This window comes from Sorex fumeus, unplaced genomic scaffold, assembly GCF_029834395.1.
Source record: "Sorex fumeus unplaced genomic scaffold, SorFum_2.1 ptg000047l, whole genome shotgun sequence".
Lineage (NCBI taxonomy): Eukaryota > Metazoa > Chordata > Mammalia > Eulipotyphla > Soricidae > Sorex > Sorex fumeus.
The window spans coordinates 54,670,770-54,690,412 of record NW_026606104.1 but is presented as its reverse complement, the minus strand read 5'-3'; the positions used below and the strand labels follow the sequence as shown (position 1 = coordinate 54,690,412).

At 50.6% G+C, this 19,643-nt stretch overlaps 1 protein-coding gene across 2 annotated transcripts; it reads left to right on the top strand.

The window, feature by feature from the left end:
• Positions 1 to 14,614: 14,614 nt before the first annotated feature.
• Positions 14,615 to 19,386, top strand: MYCL (MYCL proto-oncogene, bHLH transcription factor). 2 transcript variants are annotated; one of them, XM_056123243.1, is made up of 3 exons: positions 14,615 to 14,812; positions 15,209 to 15,683; positions 18,664 to 19,386. In XM_056123243.1, exons 1-3 carry the CDS (start codon positions 14,732 to 14,734, stop codon positions 19,293 to 19,295), a joined length of 1,188 nt encoding a protein of 395 aa, XP_055979218.1. In that variant the 5' UTR covers positions 14,615 to 14,731; the 3' UTR covers positions 19,296 to 19,386. The 2 variants fall into 2 exon arrangements, with proteins under 2 accessions (XP_055979218.1, XP_055979217.1); XM_056123242.1 differs by having other exon boundaries at positions 15,179 to 15,683.
• Positions 19,387 to 19,643: the final 257 nt, after the last annotated feature.

Here is a 19,643-nt window from a genome sequence, read left to right as displayed (position 1 = left end):
TTGCAGAATCAGTCTTCCCGCCCCCCCATCCCCTAGCCCCCGTTTGGGGGGCCATACCCAGTGAAATTCAGGGGTTACTCCTGGCTCTGCACTCAGGAATTACTCCTGGTGGTGCTTGAGGGACCATATGGGATGCCAGGAATTGAGCCCAAGTCAGCCACAAGCAAGGGATGGATCCTAATCCTACCCACTGTACTACTGCTCTGGCCTGTCAACATTAGTTCTAAATCCTTACCCTGGCATTCAAGGCCTCGGTGGAATCTTCATTCATACTGTTTACCAGAAATGTTCAAACAAAAAAAAAGAGAAGAAACTAATATCTAAAGAAAAATTTTTCTCAAATGGGTGAAGCACTGAATGACCCAAGTTTCAAGGCGCAAAATCACCAGAGAACCACTGGGGAGCTCCCCTCCGTAGCCCCAAATTCTCCTCTGGGCCAGACACTTTGATGAGCATTCTGTAAACTGTGTATAATTTCGTTTTCCAATAACACTGATAGATAGGGTAACCACCTTACAGAGGAGAAAACCAAGAGTCAGTACAAGCAGACTTAGTGTGAAACATCTTGCAAACAAAAAAGTTTTGTACGCAGCCTTTTTCTTTGCTCTTGAAGTTGTTTTTGTCTCACGAGGCCTGCCCCTTCTTTGGGGTGGCTGTAGAGTGAGCTCTGACAGCTCTAGAATGCTGTTCCTTCTGCGTTCAAGGCAAGACTGCATTCTTTCGGGTTCCGAGGATAGGACTGCTTTGCAGTGAAACTCAAGCACAGGGAACAGAGTCACAGATGTAGGATAAGAAAACAGATTTTAATCTGAGTTCGTCTGGTGCAGGGGCCAAAAGTCCTCCTCTCTTCTTCCTTCTTACCTTCTCCCTTCCTTCCTTCCTTCCTTTCTCCCTTCTGCCTTCTTATCCTGGCCAGTCCTCATCTCCTTAACTTCCACTGGAATCCTAGACTTCTTTAAGGCTTAGATCAAATTTCCCTCCTCCAGAAAGCCCTCCCCTACCACCTGGCTCAGGAATCTTCCTAATGAAAGTGAGATTTGTTGCAGTTTCAAAGAAACAATAGATTCCGGCTAACCATGAACTGTGATGCCATCTCCCTGCATTCCTGAAATTCTACTAAAATAAGTGGATGAGAAAAAAATAGAATAAACAAATAAATAAAAGTGCGGGCTTTTTCATTTGTTTCTGTTTTCCTTGGGGGCCACACTAGACTGTGCTCAGGGTTTACTCCTGGCTCTGTGCTTAGGGAATCACTCCTGGTAGGGCTCAGGTGACAATATGGGGTGTCAGAGACCGAACCAAGGTTAGTGGTATGCAAGTGCCTCACCCACTCTGCTGTCGCTCTGGTCCCCCAGATGAATTGGTTTTCAAAGGAAAGGAAAAGGAAGGAAAGAAGGAAGAGAGGGACGAAAAGAAGGAGGGAGGGAGGGAGGGAGGGAAGGAGGGAGGGAGGGAGGGAGGGAGGAAGGAAGGAAGGAAGGAAGGAAGGAAGGAAGGAAGGAAGGAGGAGTTAAACAACAGAAGTGAATGACTGCTTAATGGATAAAGGTTTTCTTCGTCAGGGTGATAAAAATGTTCTGGAGTTGGTTGTACCAGAAAGAGAGAGAGAGAGAGAGAGAGAGAGAGAGAGAGAGAGAGAGAGAGAGAGAGAGAGAGAGAGAAGGGGTATCAATTGTATTTCACTTAATCACTTAATCACTTAACTTCCCGTTAGTTGTCGATTTGCTCGAGCGGGCGCCAGTAACGTCTCCATTTGTCCCTGTCGCGTGCTAGTGTAGCCCAATGGCATCTGTTCGCTCCGGGAACATGAAGGGCCTCAAACCGATCGTTCATGATCTTGACGAAGAAGTCTGACCATCTGGTAGGTGGGCGGCCACGCGGTCTTTTGACATCCCGTGGAATCCAGTCGGTAACAGCTCTAATTGTATTTCAATGAAAATAAATCACATAGAGCTTGGATCGATAGTACAGTGGGTAGGGCATTTGCCTTGCATGCGGCTGACCCGGGTTTGATTCCCAGCATCCCATATGGTCCCCTGAGCACTGCCAGGAGTAATTCCTGAGTGAAGAGCCAGGAGTAACCCCTGCGCATTGCCAGGTGTGGCCCAAAAAAACAAATAAATAAATAGATAAATAAAACACAAACAAATAAACACTGTCCTCCGGTTGTTCATCGATTTGCTCGAGCGGGCCCAGTAACATTTCCATTTTGAGACTTGTTACTGTGTTTGGCATGTTGAATACGTCACGGGTAGCTTGTCAGGCTTTGCCGTGCAGACGAGATACTCTAGGTAGCTTGCCGGGCTCTCCGAGAGGGGCGGAGGAATCGAACCCGGCTCAGCCGGGCTGGCTGCGCGCAAGGCAAACACCCTACCGCTATGCTATCACTATAAATAAATAAAATGAATTGTATAGGGGCCGGAGCAACAGTACAGCAGGTAGGGTTTTGCCTTGCACACAGCTGATCCAGGTTTAATCACTGCACCCCACACAGTCCCCCCAAGCCCTACCAATTGTGATCCCTGGGCACAGAACCAGGAAGAATTCCTGAGAAACCAACCCCCCAAATTATGTATGTATCTAACCTATATATAATTATAGATAAACATATGTGCTATGTGTAATATTAATAATGCATACAATAATAATTTTTTAAATGGTTTAATGGTAATTGAAGGCTGGAGAGATAGCTCAATGATTGAGTGCATACTTCACAGGCAAGTTCAATACCCTGAGCATTGCAGGGAGCAACGCCCAGCACAGAGTTGAGAGGAGCTCCTGAGCACTGCCAGGGGTTGCCCAAAAGGCAAATAAAAATTAAAGTGAGAAATGAACCTTTACCTTATTCAAAAACTGGAGTGATAGCACAGCGTGTAGGGCATTTGCCTTGCACACTGCAGACCCAGGTTTGATTCCTCCACCCCTCTCCGAGAGCCCGGCAAGCTACTGAGAGTATCTCACCCGCACAGCAAAACCTGGCAAGCTACCTGTGACGTAGTCAACATGCCAAACACAGTAACAACAAGTCTCACAATTTGTTGTGAGACGTTACTGGTGCCCACTCCAGCAAACTGATGAACAACTGGACGACAGTCCTATAGTGCTACAATTCAAACTCATGGAACACTTAAATGTAAGAGCTACTGTATAATGATTGAAGCAAATGCACATGATCTTAGATTCTACAGTAGATTCTTTTGTTTTTCTTTTGTTTGGGAGCCCAACCGTGCTCAGGGTTTATTCCTGACTCTGCGTTTAGGGATCATTCCCGCGGGTGCCTAGAGGACCATGTGCAATTCTGGGGATCCAAACCCAGTTCGGTCAAATGTAGGAATGGCCAATTGATACTGTGCACATGATTCAACTCAATCTTCTGTATCTTTCCCCCTTGATAGATGTCAGCTGACATCACTTGGCTCAAATCCCAGTCCTCTAATCACATGGCTGGTTTTTCTGGCTTGACCAACTCCGTCCTGAGTCATCTTAAACACTAGAGGCTCAAGGTCTGGGGATGTATCTCAGCAGAAGTTCACTTGCCTTGCATATGTGAGACCCTGAATTTGATTTTCAGCCCCCTCCATAATAATAATAATTTTTAAAAAAACTATGTAGGGGCCCCCAGTGAATGGTCTCATCTGCATGAATAATCTCCCTCTCCCCCCGTATATAATAAAGAATTCTTACGCAGGAAATGCTAAAGATTTAGAAAATGCCTCCTCAGGACCACAAACAAGAGGCAGGCAAATTCTTTAGGATATCACAGACCCACACGAAGGCTCACGGCACAGAAAAGATAGAAAAGTGAGAATGCCATCAATTAAGAGCATATCCTAAAAATTCCCAAGACAGAAACAAGTCAGGTGGAAATGTTTAGAGAGCGAATCAAATCAATTTGTTCTTGTTTTGTTTGGGGTCACACCTGGTGGTGCTAGGAGCAAGTCAGAGCTGGTCCATTGTAAAGCAAGTGTCTTAACCTCTGTATTATCTTCCCAATTCTAACTTATATTCTTTGCAACAGCAAGATATGTTTCTGAAAAGCAGGAAGCAAAAGCTTGAAAATTCTGAAAGAGGGGCCCAGGAGAGAACTCAGAGGGGGGCACATGCATGCAGGCAGGCACTGAGCTCTGCAGGCAATAATCCAGGAGTACAATAAGGTAGGGCTGGAGCAATAGCACAGTGGTAGGGCGTTTGCCTTGCACACAGCCAACCTGCCCAACCCGAGTTCGATTCCTCCGCCCCTCTCGGAGAGCCAGGCAAGCTACCGAGAGTATCTTGCCTGCACGGCAGAGCCTGGCAAGCTACCCGTGATATATTCAATATGCCAAACACAGTAACAACAAATTCTCCAAGGGAGACGTTACTGGGCCCGCTCGAACAAATCGATGAACAACGGGAGGACAGTGACAGTGACAATCAGGTAGACAAAAAAAAAAAAAAATCAAAGGAGTAAAATCAAGTTCTGAGAGAGCTTTATAGTAGAGTATTCTATACCCAACCAGACTATTAACCAGAGGGGAGAGCATAATAAGGTAAAGGTAAAGGCCCTCCCGTTGATCGTCGATTTGCTCGAGCGGGCCCAGTAACGTCTCCATTGGAGACTTTGTTGTTACTGTGTCTGGCATATCGAATACTCTCGGTAGCTTGCCGGGCTCTCCGAGAGGGGCGGAGGAATCGAACTCGGGTCGGCCTTGTTGGCCGCTTGTAAGGTGAACGCCCTACCACTGTGCTATCGCTCCAGTGATATGAAAATAAAGACAATTTCAGAAATACAGAATCTTTGTACACACATACACACACACACACACACACACACACAACACACTCCTCCTGCCCATGTAGCGTCCTTTCTCAGACATCTGCTAGAGGTTGTGCTCTGCCTCCATGAGGAACTAAATCAAAAAACAAGCCACAGAGATGGGATGGAGATGTGACTTGGCGGTAGAGCATTTGCCTTACCTGTGAGGACCTGGGTTCCAGTTCCTACATCTCAATCATCTTGAGCACCCCCAGGAGTGATCCCCAAGCACCAAATCAGGATCAGCCCACCAAGCACAGCCAGGTATGGCCCAAAAACTAGGAGAGAGAGAAAGAGAGAGAGGGAGAGTGGGAGTGGAGGAAGGGAGGGGGGGAGAGAGAGAGAGAGAGAGAGAAGCAGTAACAGCTCTCAGCTTCTTTCAGGTTGCTCCAGAAAGCAGAGGAACCAACATAGGACAAAAGCAAAGGGAATTTCCAGGAGCATGGGGAAGGGAAGCTACAGAACAATCAGGAAGTAACCTAGAGAACAACACATTCACAGTAGAACAGGAAGAAAAAGGGCTCCAAGAAGGATGTTTGTGTTTTCTTTTTTTTTAAAAAAAGGAAGTTATAGTGTGATTACCTGACACTATTTGACCACAATAAATGAACTTGTAGCTCTGGGGCAAATGCAGGGCAGAAATTCGTTAGAGATACAAAGACATCAAAGCCAAAGCAGAGAGCACAGGGATAAGGTTCTTGCCTTACACTCAGAGGATTAATCCCTGGCACTGGCTCTGTGGACTCCTGAGCACAGCCAGGAACGAGCCCTGAGTACAGAGCCAGGAGCAATTCCTGAACACTATCAGAGAGCCCGGCCTCTCGGAGAGCCCGGCAAGCTACCAAGAGTATCTCGCCAGCGCGGCAAAGCCTGGCAAGCTACCTATGACGTATTCAATATGCCAAACACAGTAACAACAAGTCTCAAAAATAGAGATGTTACTGGGCCTGCTCGAGCAAATCGATGAACAATGGGAGGACAGTGTTTGTTTTGTTGTCAGGTATGGCTTCCAAACAAATAAGCCAACAAACAACAAAAATCAAAGCAAAAGAAAAGAAAACAATTTAACTCAACAATTATAAGGCTGGAAATGCAGTCAAAGAACTTCGTTCACATACCACAAAAACATAATATTGAATATTTATTTTCAAATTGAACTATAGGGGCCAGATAGATAGTGAGCACAGCTAGGAGTGATCACAGAGCCAGGAATAAGTCTTGAGCACTGCTGGGTGTGGCCCAAAAAGTTAAGAAAAAAATCTTAATAAAGAGAAAAATAAAATTGAACTACAATCCTATTAAGAAAGTAGAGAAGATTAAGTATATGGAGATAAGAAGGGAAATCCAGGGGCCAGAGAGACAGCACAGGTATCACAATATCTACGTTGCATGTGGCTGACCCAATCTGATATCCAGGACAATGTATGATATCCCCAGCACTATTGGGAATGATCCCTGCGCACAGAGCCAGGAGTAGCCCCGAGAATTGTCAAGCGTAGCCAAGAAAGAAGAAAGGAATTACAAAAAGTGCATTTTCTGGGGTCAGAGATATAGCTCAAAGGGATAGGACACATACCTAGCGTGTGTAAGGCTCCAAGTTTGATCATGACATCATTATCCACCAGATTCTATTGGGTGAGCCAGGTCCTGGTATCTTCCAAGCACCAAAGTGCCTGGCTCAACATCAATGTGAGTGGCCCTGGGGTCCCCTAGCTCTGCCCTGGTGTATCAGTATCACCTCCCAATATTGTGAGATGTTTATAGAAATTTTGTTTAAAGTAATTTTTTTTTTAGGACTTTGGGTCACACCTGGCAATGCTCCAGGATTACTCCTAGATCTGTGCTCAGGAGTCTCTCCTGGAGAACTCAGGGGACCACATATAATGCTGGGGTTCAAACCTGGGTAAGCCGCACACAAACAAAACTCCAAGATAGAGAATGTGCCATAAAGTAAAAAAGTGAAAGAAAGGAGTTGCATCATCAGGTCCAGACGCAAGTGAATCTTCAAGGAGGAGAATTCGCAAGATGGAGTTTACAGCCTGGGGCAGGCTTTCCCCAGACTGCCCCATCTGTTTTAGGGTCTGTGTCAGGGCAAACCCATGACAGCAGAAACATGAAGTCTTGGGGCCGAAGGTCACAGTGTGCTCAGCTTCTTATCTTCAAGCAGGTAGAAGCAGAACCAAATATTGAATGGTCTGATTCAGAAAAATATTTTATTGATGAGAATAGAAAGAAAAGGGGAGAGTGCAGGAAAGCCCCCAGATTACGGGAGGAGTCTCCTTAAGCAATGTTCCCTATAGAAAAAATAATTAATCAGGAAAACTTAGATAGCTCTACTGGCCAAAACTATAAGTAGAGGCTGGAGCAATAATACAGCGGGTAGAACACTCGCCTTGCATATGGCTGACCCGGATTCGATCTCCCGCACCTGATAAAGTCCCCCAAGCACTGTCAGGAGTGATTCCTGAGTGCAGAGGAGAGGTAACTCCTGAACATTGCCGGATGTGAGGCCCCCCAAAAAAGTAGAAAGATACTCATGGTGGAAGGACAGGGGTGAGTGGGTTGAGAAGGAAAAACAGACAAGAATGGAGGGAAGCAAACACTCTGGAGGAAAGTATGGTGTTGGAGCATTACATGCGTGAAACCCCATCATTAACAGTATTGTACATCACGATGCCTCCAATTAAAAAAAATCTTTTTTAAGTAATTGCCACTTGAAGAATGGGAATAGAGTGGTGAGGGCATGGCAGAAGACTTTTTAATTTTTTTTTTTTAATTTTAGGTTTGGAGGGTTTGGGATCACACCCAGAATTGCTCAGAGGCTATCCCTGGCTTTGTGGCTATGAATGATCCCTGGTGGTGCTCAGGGGATCACATGCCAAGGAACAAACCAGCCTAGACTGTGTACAAGGTAAACATCTTACCTCCTGTACTCTCTGCAGTCTGACAGCCTTTAAATGTTCTTTATTTTTTTTTAAAGCATTTGCCTTGCACGCTTTATTTTTTTTATTTTATTTTATTTGCTTTTTGGGTCACACCTGGCGATGCACAGGGGTTACTCCTGGCTCTGCACTCAGGAGTTACTCCTGGCAGTGCTCAGGGGACCATATGGGATGCTGGGAATCGAACCTGGGTCGGCCGCGTGCAAGGCAAACGTCCTACCCGCTGTGCTATCTCTCCAGCCCTAAATGTTCTTTATTTTTGATCTGGGGAACACACCCTGAGGCGCTTAGGAACTACTCTCAGCACAGTACTCAGGAGTCACTACTGGAGGTCCTGGGGGACCATGTGGTACTAGGGACCAAACCTGGAGAAAGCATACACTATACCCCCTTTGATTCCCATCCCAGCCTTAAAAAAAAAATGCTTGGAGAGATGGTAGGTACAGCGAATAGGGCGTTTTTTTCTTGCATTGCAAACAACCTAGATTCCACCCCCAGCACCCGCTATGGTCCCTGGAGAACCACTAGGGACCTGAGCAGAGAGCCAGAAGAAAGCCCTAAGCACTGCCAGGTGTAGCCCAAACTCTCCCCCAAGCCCCACCCTCCAAAAGGAACAAAATAGCCGAAGGAAACCAAAGTCTGCTGGAAAATTGAATGTCCCCAGGGTAGCATTAGTTACCTCGGTGAATTCATCACCATCCTGGGTCCCGACACTACCTCAGAAATCAGAACGGTTAGCCCTAAATAGGGCTGCATCTCTGTAGAACAGAACGCATCAAGCAGACTCCTGAGGCAGATATTTCAAATCAGATGCCAATTCATAAATTTATAAGGGGAAGCAAGGCTCACTTTGAAGTCGACTGGCTAGTCTTGCTGGCCGCTGAGTGCTCTCTGCAGGGGAACAAAGCAGTATGCAACAGGTTGCTTGATGAGCCGTGACGGCTCAGGTGGAGCGAGGCTGGGAGGTTCCAGAAATGATGCCTCTTCCATCTCTTTCTGAGCCAGCATCTTTGTCTCCAGAAAAATGTCAGGATGGACACAGGTGACTGCGTTGACAATTCTCCTTGATCTCAGTTTCTGACTGTTACCTTCTGTCTTTAGTAAGCGCTGTCCTGTAGTACTGTCCTCCTGTTGTTCATAGATTTGCTCAAACAGGCACCAGTAGCATCTCCATTGTGAGACTTGTTACTGTGTTTGGCATATAAATACGTCATGAGTAGCTTGCCAGGCTTTGCTGTGCGGGCGAGATACTCTTGGTAGCTTGCCGGGCTCTCCAAGAGGGGTGGAGAAATTGAACTCAGATCCGCTGGTCCGGCTGCGTGCAAGGCAAACACCCTACCATGAAGTTATGTCTGGGGGTCAGGCGCAGTGGTGGCAGGATCGAACCCGAGTTGGCCACATACACAGCAAGCCTCCTGCCCTCTGGACCATGGGCCCTCTATAACTGGCTTGTGGCAGCCAAGCGTCTTTGGGATATTAGTACCTAATATACTTTAGTATATTAGTACCTAAGTACTTTCAGTTTAGATTGGGTTGACAGTAACTGCAGGGAGGTTGGTATCAGAGTAAAGTAGGGGCTGGGAAACCAGCTCAAAGGGATAAATATGCACATGCTTTGCATGCAGAAGCTCCAGGTTCTGACCCTAGCACAGGCTTGTCCCCTGGGGAGTAGGGAGTGAACACCATTAGTTCTCCCCAGCAGAGAAAGACCCTGGGGGAACAGTCAGGAGCAGCCTCTGAGTACTACTGCTGGGTATGGCTCAAAAGCAAAATAAAACACCAAAACAGTAGAGCTGGGTCTGGAAGATCACTTAGCAGTAGTGCATTTCCTTTGCTTAAGTATGAGGCTACCATTCAATCCTTTATTTGCAAAAACAACAATAACAGTAGAGGTTTGTATCTAGTCAAATAGGTAACACTCTTACAAAGCGGTGTGCTGTTCCTGCCTCTGCCTTTGCAGTGGTCAACAAGGCAGACATCTGTTCCTGCCCTCCGTGAGCTTGCTGTCTGATGAGCAACAGATAATAAACAATTTTAAACAGAAGTGTGAAAGGTGGGGCTGGGGAGACAGTTTTATTACATATTTTACATGTAACCAAGCTCATTGAGGTTTCTCGGGAGTTCAAGATGCCGCTCTGTCTAACGTTCATTGATTTAAAGAAGGCCTTTGATTCTGTTGAGACGGAAGCGGTCATGGAAACCCTAGCCAATCAGGGCATTCAAGCCCAATACATCAGAATCCTCCGTGAGCTGTATTGCGGATTCACTACCAGGATCTCACCATTCTACAAAGAAGTAATCATCCATATCAAGAGAGGGGTTCGGCAGGGTGATACCATTTCACCAAAACTCTTCAGTGCCACCCTCGAGAACATCATGCGACGACTGGAATGGGAAAGCATGGGAGTGAAGATAGATGGTCGGCAACTACACCACCTCTGCTTTGCTGATGACATCGTTCTAATAACACCAAACATCAGCCAAGCGGCACAAATGCTGGCCGACTTTGACCGTGAATATGGAAAGGTCGGACTACAGCTGAATCTTACGAAGACAATGTTTATGAGAAACAGCCTCGTTCCTGACTCCCCTTTCACTCTCAACAGAACGACCATCTCCGAATGCAACAGCTATGTGTACCTAGGTCGAGAAGTCAACATGACAAATGACCTGGCACCCGAGCTGCGCAGGAGGAAGAGAGCGGCTTGGAACGCCTTCAAGAGCGTCGAAGAAATAGCTAAGAGGACAGAGGACGAAGAACCTCCGGCTCCGGGCACATCTCTTTGATTCCACTGTTCTTCCTGCATTAACATACGCCTCAGAGACCTGGGCCCTACGCAAACAGGATGAGAACGCTATTCAGGTCTCCCAAAGAAGAACTGAAAGAGCTATGCTTGGAATATCGCGTTTCACTCAAATGAGAGAAAGAATCCGGAGTTCTGACATCCGTCGACGATCAAGAATCAGGGACGCTGTCTCATTTGCCAAGGTGTCAAAAATCAGATGGGCTGGTCACATAATGAGATTTAAAGACAACCGCTGGACTAGAGCTGTTGCCGACTGGATTCCACGGGATGTCAAAAGACCGCGTGGCCGCCCACCTACCAGATGGTCAGACTTCTTCATCAAGATCATGAACGATCGGTTTGAAGCTCTTCATGTTCCTAGAGTGAACAGATGCCATTGGGCTACACTGGCACGCGACAGGGACAAGTGGAGACGTTACTGACGCCCGCTCAAGCAAATCGACGATTAACGGGAAGTTAAGTGATTAAGTGATTTTACATACTGGAGTTCGGAGTTTGTTTCTTTTTTTTGGGGGGGGGTGTCTCTCCTAAAGGTGCTAAAGGGGCCCTTGGGGCAACTGAGGATGCAGTACTGCTCCTAATGCAGAAGGCCCATATTTGATCCCCAAAACTACCTGGTCCCCAGAGTACTGCTAAGAGGGACTCCTGAGCACCATGCTGGAAGTAAGCCCTGAGCACCACTGGGTGTGGCCCAAAAACCAAAATCAAAACTGTGAAGGGGAAACCTAAATCTGAGAAGACAACTTAACCTATATGAGGGCGGGGGCAGGAACTATTCAAGCAAGTGCTTAGGGGCTATTCCTGGCTCTGTGCTCACGAGAGACTCCTAACAGTACTTGGGAAGCCATGTGTGGCACCATATCTCTGGCCCTATGGCCCTATGGACAACTTAATCTTAACCTTAGTTCTTCCTTTTCTTTTTTTTTTTTTTGCCTCCCAAGCAGTGCTCAGAGGTTCATGGGAATTGGTGATTTAATGCAAGGACTAGAGGATGCAGAGGATGCAATGTTACTCAGGCCCTACGTGTCAGAGATTATCTGGGGCACCCCAGCAGTGCTTGGGGGCCTTGAGCTAAACTTAGCAGTACTGGAGGATCAGATAGTGCTTGCATGACTATGTGATGCCAGAAATCTAATTGGGGTTGGCCATAGGCAAGGCTATACTTAACTCTAGTACTGTATCTCTGGTCCCATGGGATCTTTCTTTTGCTTTTGTTTTTTCTTTTTTTCTCTCTTTTTGCAGTGTCAAGGACTGAACCCAGGGTCTCACATTAAGTACGTGTCACATCCCTGGCACAAAGTGGTGTACATAGGTTATCTCATTAGTGTCTGGGGGGCTGAAGAGATAGTACAGTGGGGAGGGCAACTGCCTTGCATGTGGCCAAATCAGGTTTGGTCCCAAGTATCCGAAATGGTCCCCAGCACTGACAGGAGTAATTCCTTAATGCATAGCCAGGAGTAACCCCTGAGCATTACCAAGTATGTCCTAAAAACAAGCAAAAATAAATAAATATTTGGGCCAGAATGGTAGTACATCATCAGGTGAAGTACTTGTCTTACATGCTGCCAACCCAGGTTCAATTCCTGACATCCCATATGATCCTCTGAGCATCGCTGAGAGTGATCCCTGAGCACAGAGCCAAGACACAGCCCAAAGCACAGCCGGGTGTGGCCCAAACACTATAAAAAACCCAAATCATTAGGATCTGGTTTGCTGGTTAAGTTTAAATCTAGAAACCTATCAGAAGTGTCTAGGTACTAGGGGTACAAAGTCAGTAAGAGCTGAGGGACCAGAGCGATAGTTCGGCGGGAAGAGTCTTTGCCTTGTAGGCAGTTGTCCCAGGTTCGATCTCTAGCACTTCATATGGTCCCTGAACACAGTGGGATCCCTGACCCAGGAACTAGGAGTAATCCCAGAACAGTGCCAGGTGTGGCCCGAAACAAAACCGCTAGTTCTGCCTTTAAAGATGTCCCACAGGCACTGCAGACACAACATACTAAAAACTGAAGGTGTCATGTTCTCCTGTTCCATCTAAACTCACAGTCGAGTCCCATGCTCCAGCCACACCCAGCTGCTTGCACATCACAATTCCTTCTCCTGGGATGGCAACAGTGAATGGTTTGTTCCTAAACCACAGGGGTGGGAGAAAAAAAAAAAAACAGCAGGCATTGAGGCTAAGGCAGGATTCAGACCTTGAATGCCAAGAACATTCTAGACGTAATGCTGACATCCCAGTTTACTTTTGTTTTGACCTAAACAAAATGCCTGTGTAATTTAACTTTTTCTCATCCACACAAGTTATCTTCACAGAAGACAATGCAAAGACTACAGCCTCTGTCATGTGGCCAGAATTGCAGATGCAGGCAACGGTGCCTCTTGTAGGATAAGTAAGCAGGAGTTTCAGGTGGCTTGACCCCACAACTAGCATTGCAAAGCTCAAAGAGTTAAATTTTTTGAACTCCAAGTCCCTATTCTTTCCCTCTTTTCCAAAAGAGCTCTTACAGGTCCCAGAGAGATAGCTCAGTGGGTAAGGATCTTTCCCAGCACAGGGATTGGCTGGGGTTCATTCCTAGCACTACATATGGTCCCCTAAGCTTCCTCCGGGAGAGATCTCTAAGCAATGCAGTCAGGAGTACGCCCTGAGCACCTGCTGTGACTCAGAAAGACACACACACACAGTCCCAGAGCTGGAAAGAGAGTTAAGGGATAAGACCCAGATATGACCCCCTGAGCCCTGATCAGGAGTGATCCCCGTGCATAAAGACAGGAGTACGCCCTATGCACTACCAAATGTGGTCCCCCCAAAAAACATTTTATTTTTAAAATTTTGGGTTTGTTTGTGGGTCACCCCCAGGGATGTTTAGGTATTACTCCTGGCTCTGCATTCAGGAATTACTCCTTGAATGCCCGGGGTACCATACGGGATGCTGACTATCGAACCCGGGAACCATTTAGAGTGCCCACAAGGAACCCGGAAACGTTTGGGATGCCCACGATGAACCTGGGTCACCTTACCTGCTGTCCTATCTCTCCGGCCCTTATTTTCTTTCACTTCTTTGTTTTGTTTTTGTTTTTGTTGTGGAGGCCAGATCCGGCGATGTTCACAGATTCCTCCTGGCTCAGAAACTACTCCTCCCGGTGCTCAGGGGAGCGACTCTGTGGGACACCACCGGGGATCAAAACCCGGTCGGATGTATGCAAGGCAAGCGCCCTACCCACTATACTCTCTCTCCAGTCTCAAAACAAATATTTTTAAACCTAAACTGTGTGTGTGTGGGGGGGGGGGGGGAGTGTGCGTCCCGACCTGGCCCCAGAATAAAAGGTCTCCTAACCTAAACATCCACGCCAGGGGCTGCCTGTGCAGCTCATCATCTTCCAGACCTAGCTCCTTGCTCTTAATTCCCGGCAACGATCCCGTGATTGCTTTTATATCACCGTCCCTTGCTTTTACAGATGAGACTGCGGGGCTCGTCGTGGGTAAGTTCCACGCTCGGGTTCCTGAATCTGGCCTCCTCTGCCGCTCGGGATTGGCCCACCACGCTGCAGAAACCAGCTAACGGTGCCGAAGGGGAGCCCTGGCCCGGCCTCCACGCAGGGCTCGGCGCCGCCAGGTGGCGCGGCGGAGGTGCGCCCGTCCCCCGGCTCCCGCACCCGGGCCGACGCACCTGAACTCGGCGGGCGAGCCCCGGGAAGTAGACTCTTGGGGCGGGTCAGGGGAGTCGCCCTGAGCCCCGGCCCAGAGCGGGCTTGGGGGCGCGGCTTCGGTCGCGCCCGCGGGGGACTGTCGGGGCCTCGCTCAAGAGTCGCGCCCCCGCCAGGACCCGCCGGGCTGCAGCAGCTCGCCGCCTGCCCGGCGTCCTCCGGCGTGCAATTGATTCGGAGGGAAACCGAAGGGCTGCAACGGAGCAGGCGAGCAGCTCCGAGAGGTGAGGCGGGGACGCCGTCGCCCCCACCTGTCGGCGGCCGGGAGGGGGCGGGGCGGGGCGGGGCTTGTCCCGCAGGGCCCGCCCCCAGCCCCGGACCCCCGGGCGCGGGACGAGATATAAGGCGGCCGGGAAACAATGCGCCTGCATCTCGCGCGCCCGCGCCGATCCCGGGAGCGTCCGGGCCGCCGTGCGCGAGCGAAGGGGGGCGCGCGCGCGGGCGGGGCGCGCTCCTGAGTGCGGGGCGCGCGCTCGGCGGCGCGCATGTGCCTGTGTGCGGGCGGCCGGGCTGCCCCGAGCCCGCGGGGAGCCGGACCGCTCCAGGTGGCGGGCGGCCAGAGCGAGGTGAGGCTGCCGGCGGCCGGGGGACGGGCGCGGGTCCCCGGGGGACGGACGGCAGGCTGCCTTCTGGGCACAGCGCGCCCCCGCCGGGCCCGGCCAGGCCCCGGGAGCTGCGCTCCGGGCGGCGCTGGCAAAGTTTGCTTTGAACTCGCTCCCCGCAGCCCAGTCGGCGCTCGGTGAGCCACTTCCCGGGCCGCGCTGACCCGGGGTCGGGCTCCCGCAGACAGACGCGAGCGCAGGGCGCGGGCTCCGAGCCGGGCGGCCGGGGAGGGTCGAGATCGCAGCGCCCGGCCGGGCCGGGGGACCCCGGGGCCGCCTGCCTCCCCGAGCCCGCCCCCGAGGCTTGCCCGTTCCCTCTCCCTCCCGCAGGGAACGGACATGGACTTCGACTCGTACCAGCACTATTTCTACGACTATGAATGCGGGGAGGATTTCTACCGCTCCACGGCGCCCAGCGAGGACATCTGGAAGAAATTCGAGCTGGTGCCGTCGCCCCCCACGTCGCCGCCCTGGGGCTCGGGTGCCGGCGCCGGAGACCCGGCCCCTGGAATCGGTCCCCCGGAGCCGTGGCCCGGAGGGGGTGCCGGGGACGAGGCGGAACCCCGGGGCCACTGCAAAGCCTGGGGCAGGAACTACGCCTCCATCATCCGCCGCGACTGCATGTGGAGCGGCTTCTCGGCTCGGGAACGGCTGGAGCGAGCCGTGAGCGACCGCTTCGCCGCCGGCGCGCCTCGGGGGAACCCACCCAAAGCGCCCGCCGCCGCGGACTGCGCGCCCAGCCTCGAAGCCGGCGCCCCGGCGCCCGCCGCCCCGTGCGCTCTGGGCGAGCCCAAGACCCAGGCGTGCTCGGGGTCCGAGAGCCCCAGCGACTCGGGTAAGGATCGCCCCGTGGGTGGCCGGAGCCTTGCCACCGGCGGAGGTCAAGCGCTGGGTCTTCGGCAGCCTCTCATCACCTCCCCCCTCCTCGGGCCGGAGCTGCCGGTGTAGCCCCCAGCGGTGTCTGTCTGGCACGTGGGTGTGTTAGTAAACAATTCGGAGAAGTGGCGTGGGAGCCAGCGTCCCTTTGATGAGGACTGGAGCCCCAGGGGACTAGGGAGACTGGGAGAGGCTTGGCGCTCGCCCGCCTGCCCGGAGAGAGAGGGCTGAGCTGGGACCTGAGTGCAGGGGATTTCCTCCTGGGGAGGCCGAAGGGGTCCCTGGAAGGTCACCCCAGGCTTGCTTCATCCGTCCCTCTTTCCCTGGGAAACTCACTCTCCCCTGGGAAGCGAAGAAGCCGAGGAGTCTTTCTGTGCACAAACCAAAGCTGTTCTTTTAAAACCTGGTCTCCTGCCCGCTTTACCTGATGTGCCAGTAAGTCCTTCCTTGGCACCTCCCATCTTTTCCCACTTGTGCATCCACACTCAGACAGGGAGTGGAGGAATGAACCAGCGTTCCCACTCACAGATGGACATATTGAGGCTTGGAAGTAGCAGCTCACCAGAAATAAACCCCAGCTTCCTCTTAGCTAGTCATCGACCGCCTTTCCCAAGCCCTCCCTGCCCCAGACGCTTCTATCTGGGTGTCTAAAGGGTCTTCATGGAAGCTTATCTGAGGAGGGTTACACCATACCTTGTTGCTTGGACCTAAGGTACGAAGGTGACCCTTAAGCTCCCTCCCAATTGATCAGAGAGCCTTAGCTTCTTCCTTGTAGTCAACAAATATTCAGGGGCGCCTATACTTCTGGGCTAGGTGCTCGTGCCAGTTCTACAAAGCTCAGGCTCCCCTGTCCGTCCCTGAACCCAGGGGAAGCTCACTGAGAGCAGACTTCCAGTTCTTAGCCTCACCTCTTGGACTATTCTACTCCGAGGCACTGCAGAGAGTTCTTTTATAAGAAACAGACTGAGGCTCGCATCAAGTAAAGCAATACAGAGGACATTCACTGTAGCTCTTAAGAATTCTTAATTTATAGGACAGTGTGAGCAGAAACTTGGGATGGGTTATGCATGTGGTCATGTACTTGAGGGGGAAGTAAGGATAATAAGAAAAATTTAAAATCACTTTTTCTTTGCTGGTTCATTCTGTTAAGGGTTTTTTGTTGTTGTTTTTTAATCTACCTGCTTCTTTTACATCATTAACTTGTGTTTAATGGCTGGAATGGGAACTTTTAATATCAAGAAACCCATACAGGTGTATTTCTGCCAAGACTCAAGAAGTGGTAGAGAGGAAAGAACATTGTTTTAGCAGTATAGAGAGCTTCATTTGAGACCCAGAATATCCTGAAAAGGATGTGTGTCAGTTTGTCTGGTGTGTGTCTCAGTTTCTCCCTTTGCACGCGGGGGGTTGGACTTGGTTGTCAATCAGAGAGGGCAGTTCCTTGTCTGAGGAGAGTTAGCCAGTTAGCCATCACTCTGAAAAGGAGAATAGTGTCTTCTGTTATTTCTTTCTTCAGCAAAGACTTCCCAATCGTGAGCTCTAACACAAATATTAAAGTTTTGGGATGTGAGGAAACCACTGTTCATTTTCTGACCTGCCCTTTAACCCGAACCTGTTTGCAAGCTCCTGGTTCACTCACAGGCCACATGGCCCAGAACAAAATGCAACAGATTGCAAACAATGAGGGGGGTGGGGAGAGTGACTGACGGCAAGGTTCAGCCAATAGAGGCTAGGGGCTGGGTGAAACTGCATTCCAAACACTGCATAGCCGGCCAATCGCAAGCTTTGGGGCCAGGAGGGCTGAATGGTCAGGTTTTATTAATGGAGAAATAATGCGATTGTCCACACAATGGAAGGCTTCCTGACAAAGGCGCTCAAGCATCCTGATATGCAAAGGAGACCAAAGAACTGAGCTCCTCTGTTGTCAGACTGAAATGCATAAAGGTTGCCTTTATCTGGGGGAGGGAGGATGCTGCAAATTGTGTGAAACAGGAAGATTTCCCCCCCCCCCCCCATGCCTCTCTCCTGGTTGAGGTAACCTGAGAGACCTTCCAAGCCAGGGAATGGTGTGGGCACATCCAGGTAGCTTTAGGCCTCTGGGGTTTTGGCCTTTGCCCAGAACCTATCCCGGCTGCTCAGTTCCTGCGCTCAGCACAGGTAGCTTGGAAACGCTCTCGCTGGTACCTTTGTGAAGTTGCTGCGTTTTGCCTACCAGAAAATCCAGATCCCACCCTCGGCTAGTCCAGGGAAGGGGGTGGGGCAAGCGACCTATAAATGATGGATGACTTTAGAAACCTATTGAACCCGGGAGCAAAATGCTCCTACGGGAAAGGGTCTCCCTCTCCTCTGGGGGTCAGGAAGGATGGGTTGTAGCCTTCCCTTCTCTGAATCTCTAGCTGAAAGGAGTGGCAGAATAGAGAGGTGGGGGAATAATAGGATTTATAACTTGTGAAAAGTAACAATTCCCCAAGTGCAGGCTGTGCTGGGCAGGAACAAAGGGCAGCTCTGCCCACAGACCCCTCATTTACAATTCTGATGGGGCATGAAAGAGCCCGACTGGAGAAGATCTTTATAGCTAAACTTTGTCCCAGGCCAATAGCTCTTTCTCTCCATCCCTTTGGTGGGGGAGGGGAGAGCCTGTTCAGACGGGGGCTGCTGGCTTGGGTCTGCCTTTTGTTCTTATCTAAGCCTGGCTGTACAAAAGGAAATTGGAGAATATTTTCCTTCTTGCTTATTTCCCTTCCTTTCCTTCACCCTGGCTATAGCCCCGTTACAAATGCATCCGCTGTCCGGCTCCTGGCTTCGATTTATTTATGTCAGATTGGGAAAATGTCACCTCCTTTCCCAAGTCCCCCCTCCCCCCGCTCCCCACCCCACATCGAGTGCTGAGTTTGTGTTTCTCATGGGATGTGCTTCTTTTCTTGCTCTCTCTTCTTGGCCAGAGGGGGAAGAAATTGACGTGGTGACCGTGGAGAAGAGACAGTCCCTGGGTGTTCGCAAGCCAGTCACCATCACGGTGCGTGCCGACCCGTTAGACCCCTGCATGAAACACTTCCACATCTCCATCCACCAGCAGCAGCACAACTACGCCGCCCGCTTTCCCCCGGAAAACTCCTCCTCCCAGACCCCGGCCCCAGAGAGGGCCCCGCCGGAGGAAGAGGAGGAGGAAGAGGAGGAGGAGGAGGAGGAGGCTGTGGAGAAAGAAGAGCCCCAGGAAAAGGAAGAAGCGGACGAAGAGATTGTGAGTCCCCCGCCACTAGAAAGCGAGGCTCCTCCGACCTGCCACCCCAAACCTGTCAGCTCCGACACGGAGGACGTGACCAAGAGGAAGAATCACAACTTTCTGGAGCGCAAACGCCGGAACGACCTCCGCTCCAGGTTCTTGGCCCTGCGGGACCAGGTTCCCACGCTGGCTAGCTGCTCCAAGGCCCCCAAAGTTGTGATCCTGAGCAAGGCCTTGGAGTACCTGCAGGCCCTGGTGGGGGCCGAGAAGAGGATGGCATCGGAGAAAAGGCAGCTCCGATGCCGACAGCAGCAACTGCAGAAAAGACTCGCGTACCTCAGTGGCTACTGACTGACCCGAAGCCTGACTGCTCCATCTCACAAAGACCCGGGTTTCATTTTCAACCTTCCCCTTAGTAATTTGCACATTTTGGTTCCCGGAATGCAGCCCTTCGGGGATACGGGGCAGCCGTAATGCACACCGTGAGGGCCTCTGCATGCTGGCGAACCCTGACAGCCAGCAAGGCAGTCGGTGTCTTCTTAGGCGCCGGTGGCTTCCCAGTTGGCAGCTGACTGAGGTCTGCCAAGGCAGACTTGGGGTCTGCCTCCCCAGCCTCGGCGCATGCTCTCAGCCCGAAGACAAGCCTGACAGATGCTATGCAACAGGTGGTGGACGTTGTTCGGGGGCCGCAGCCCGCCT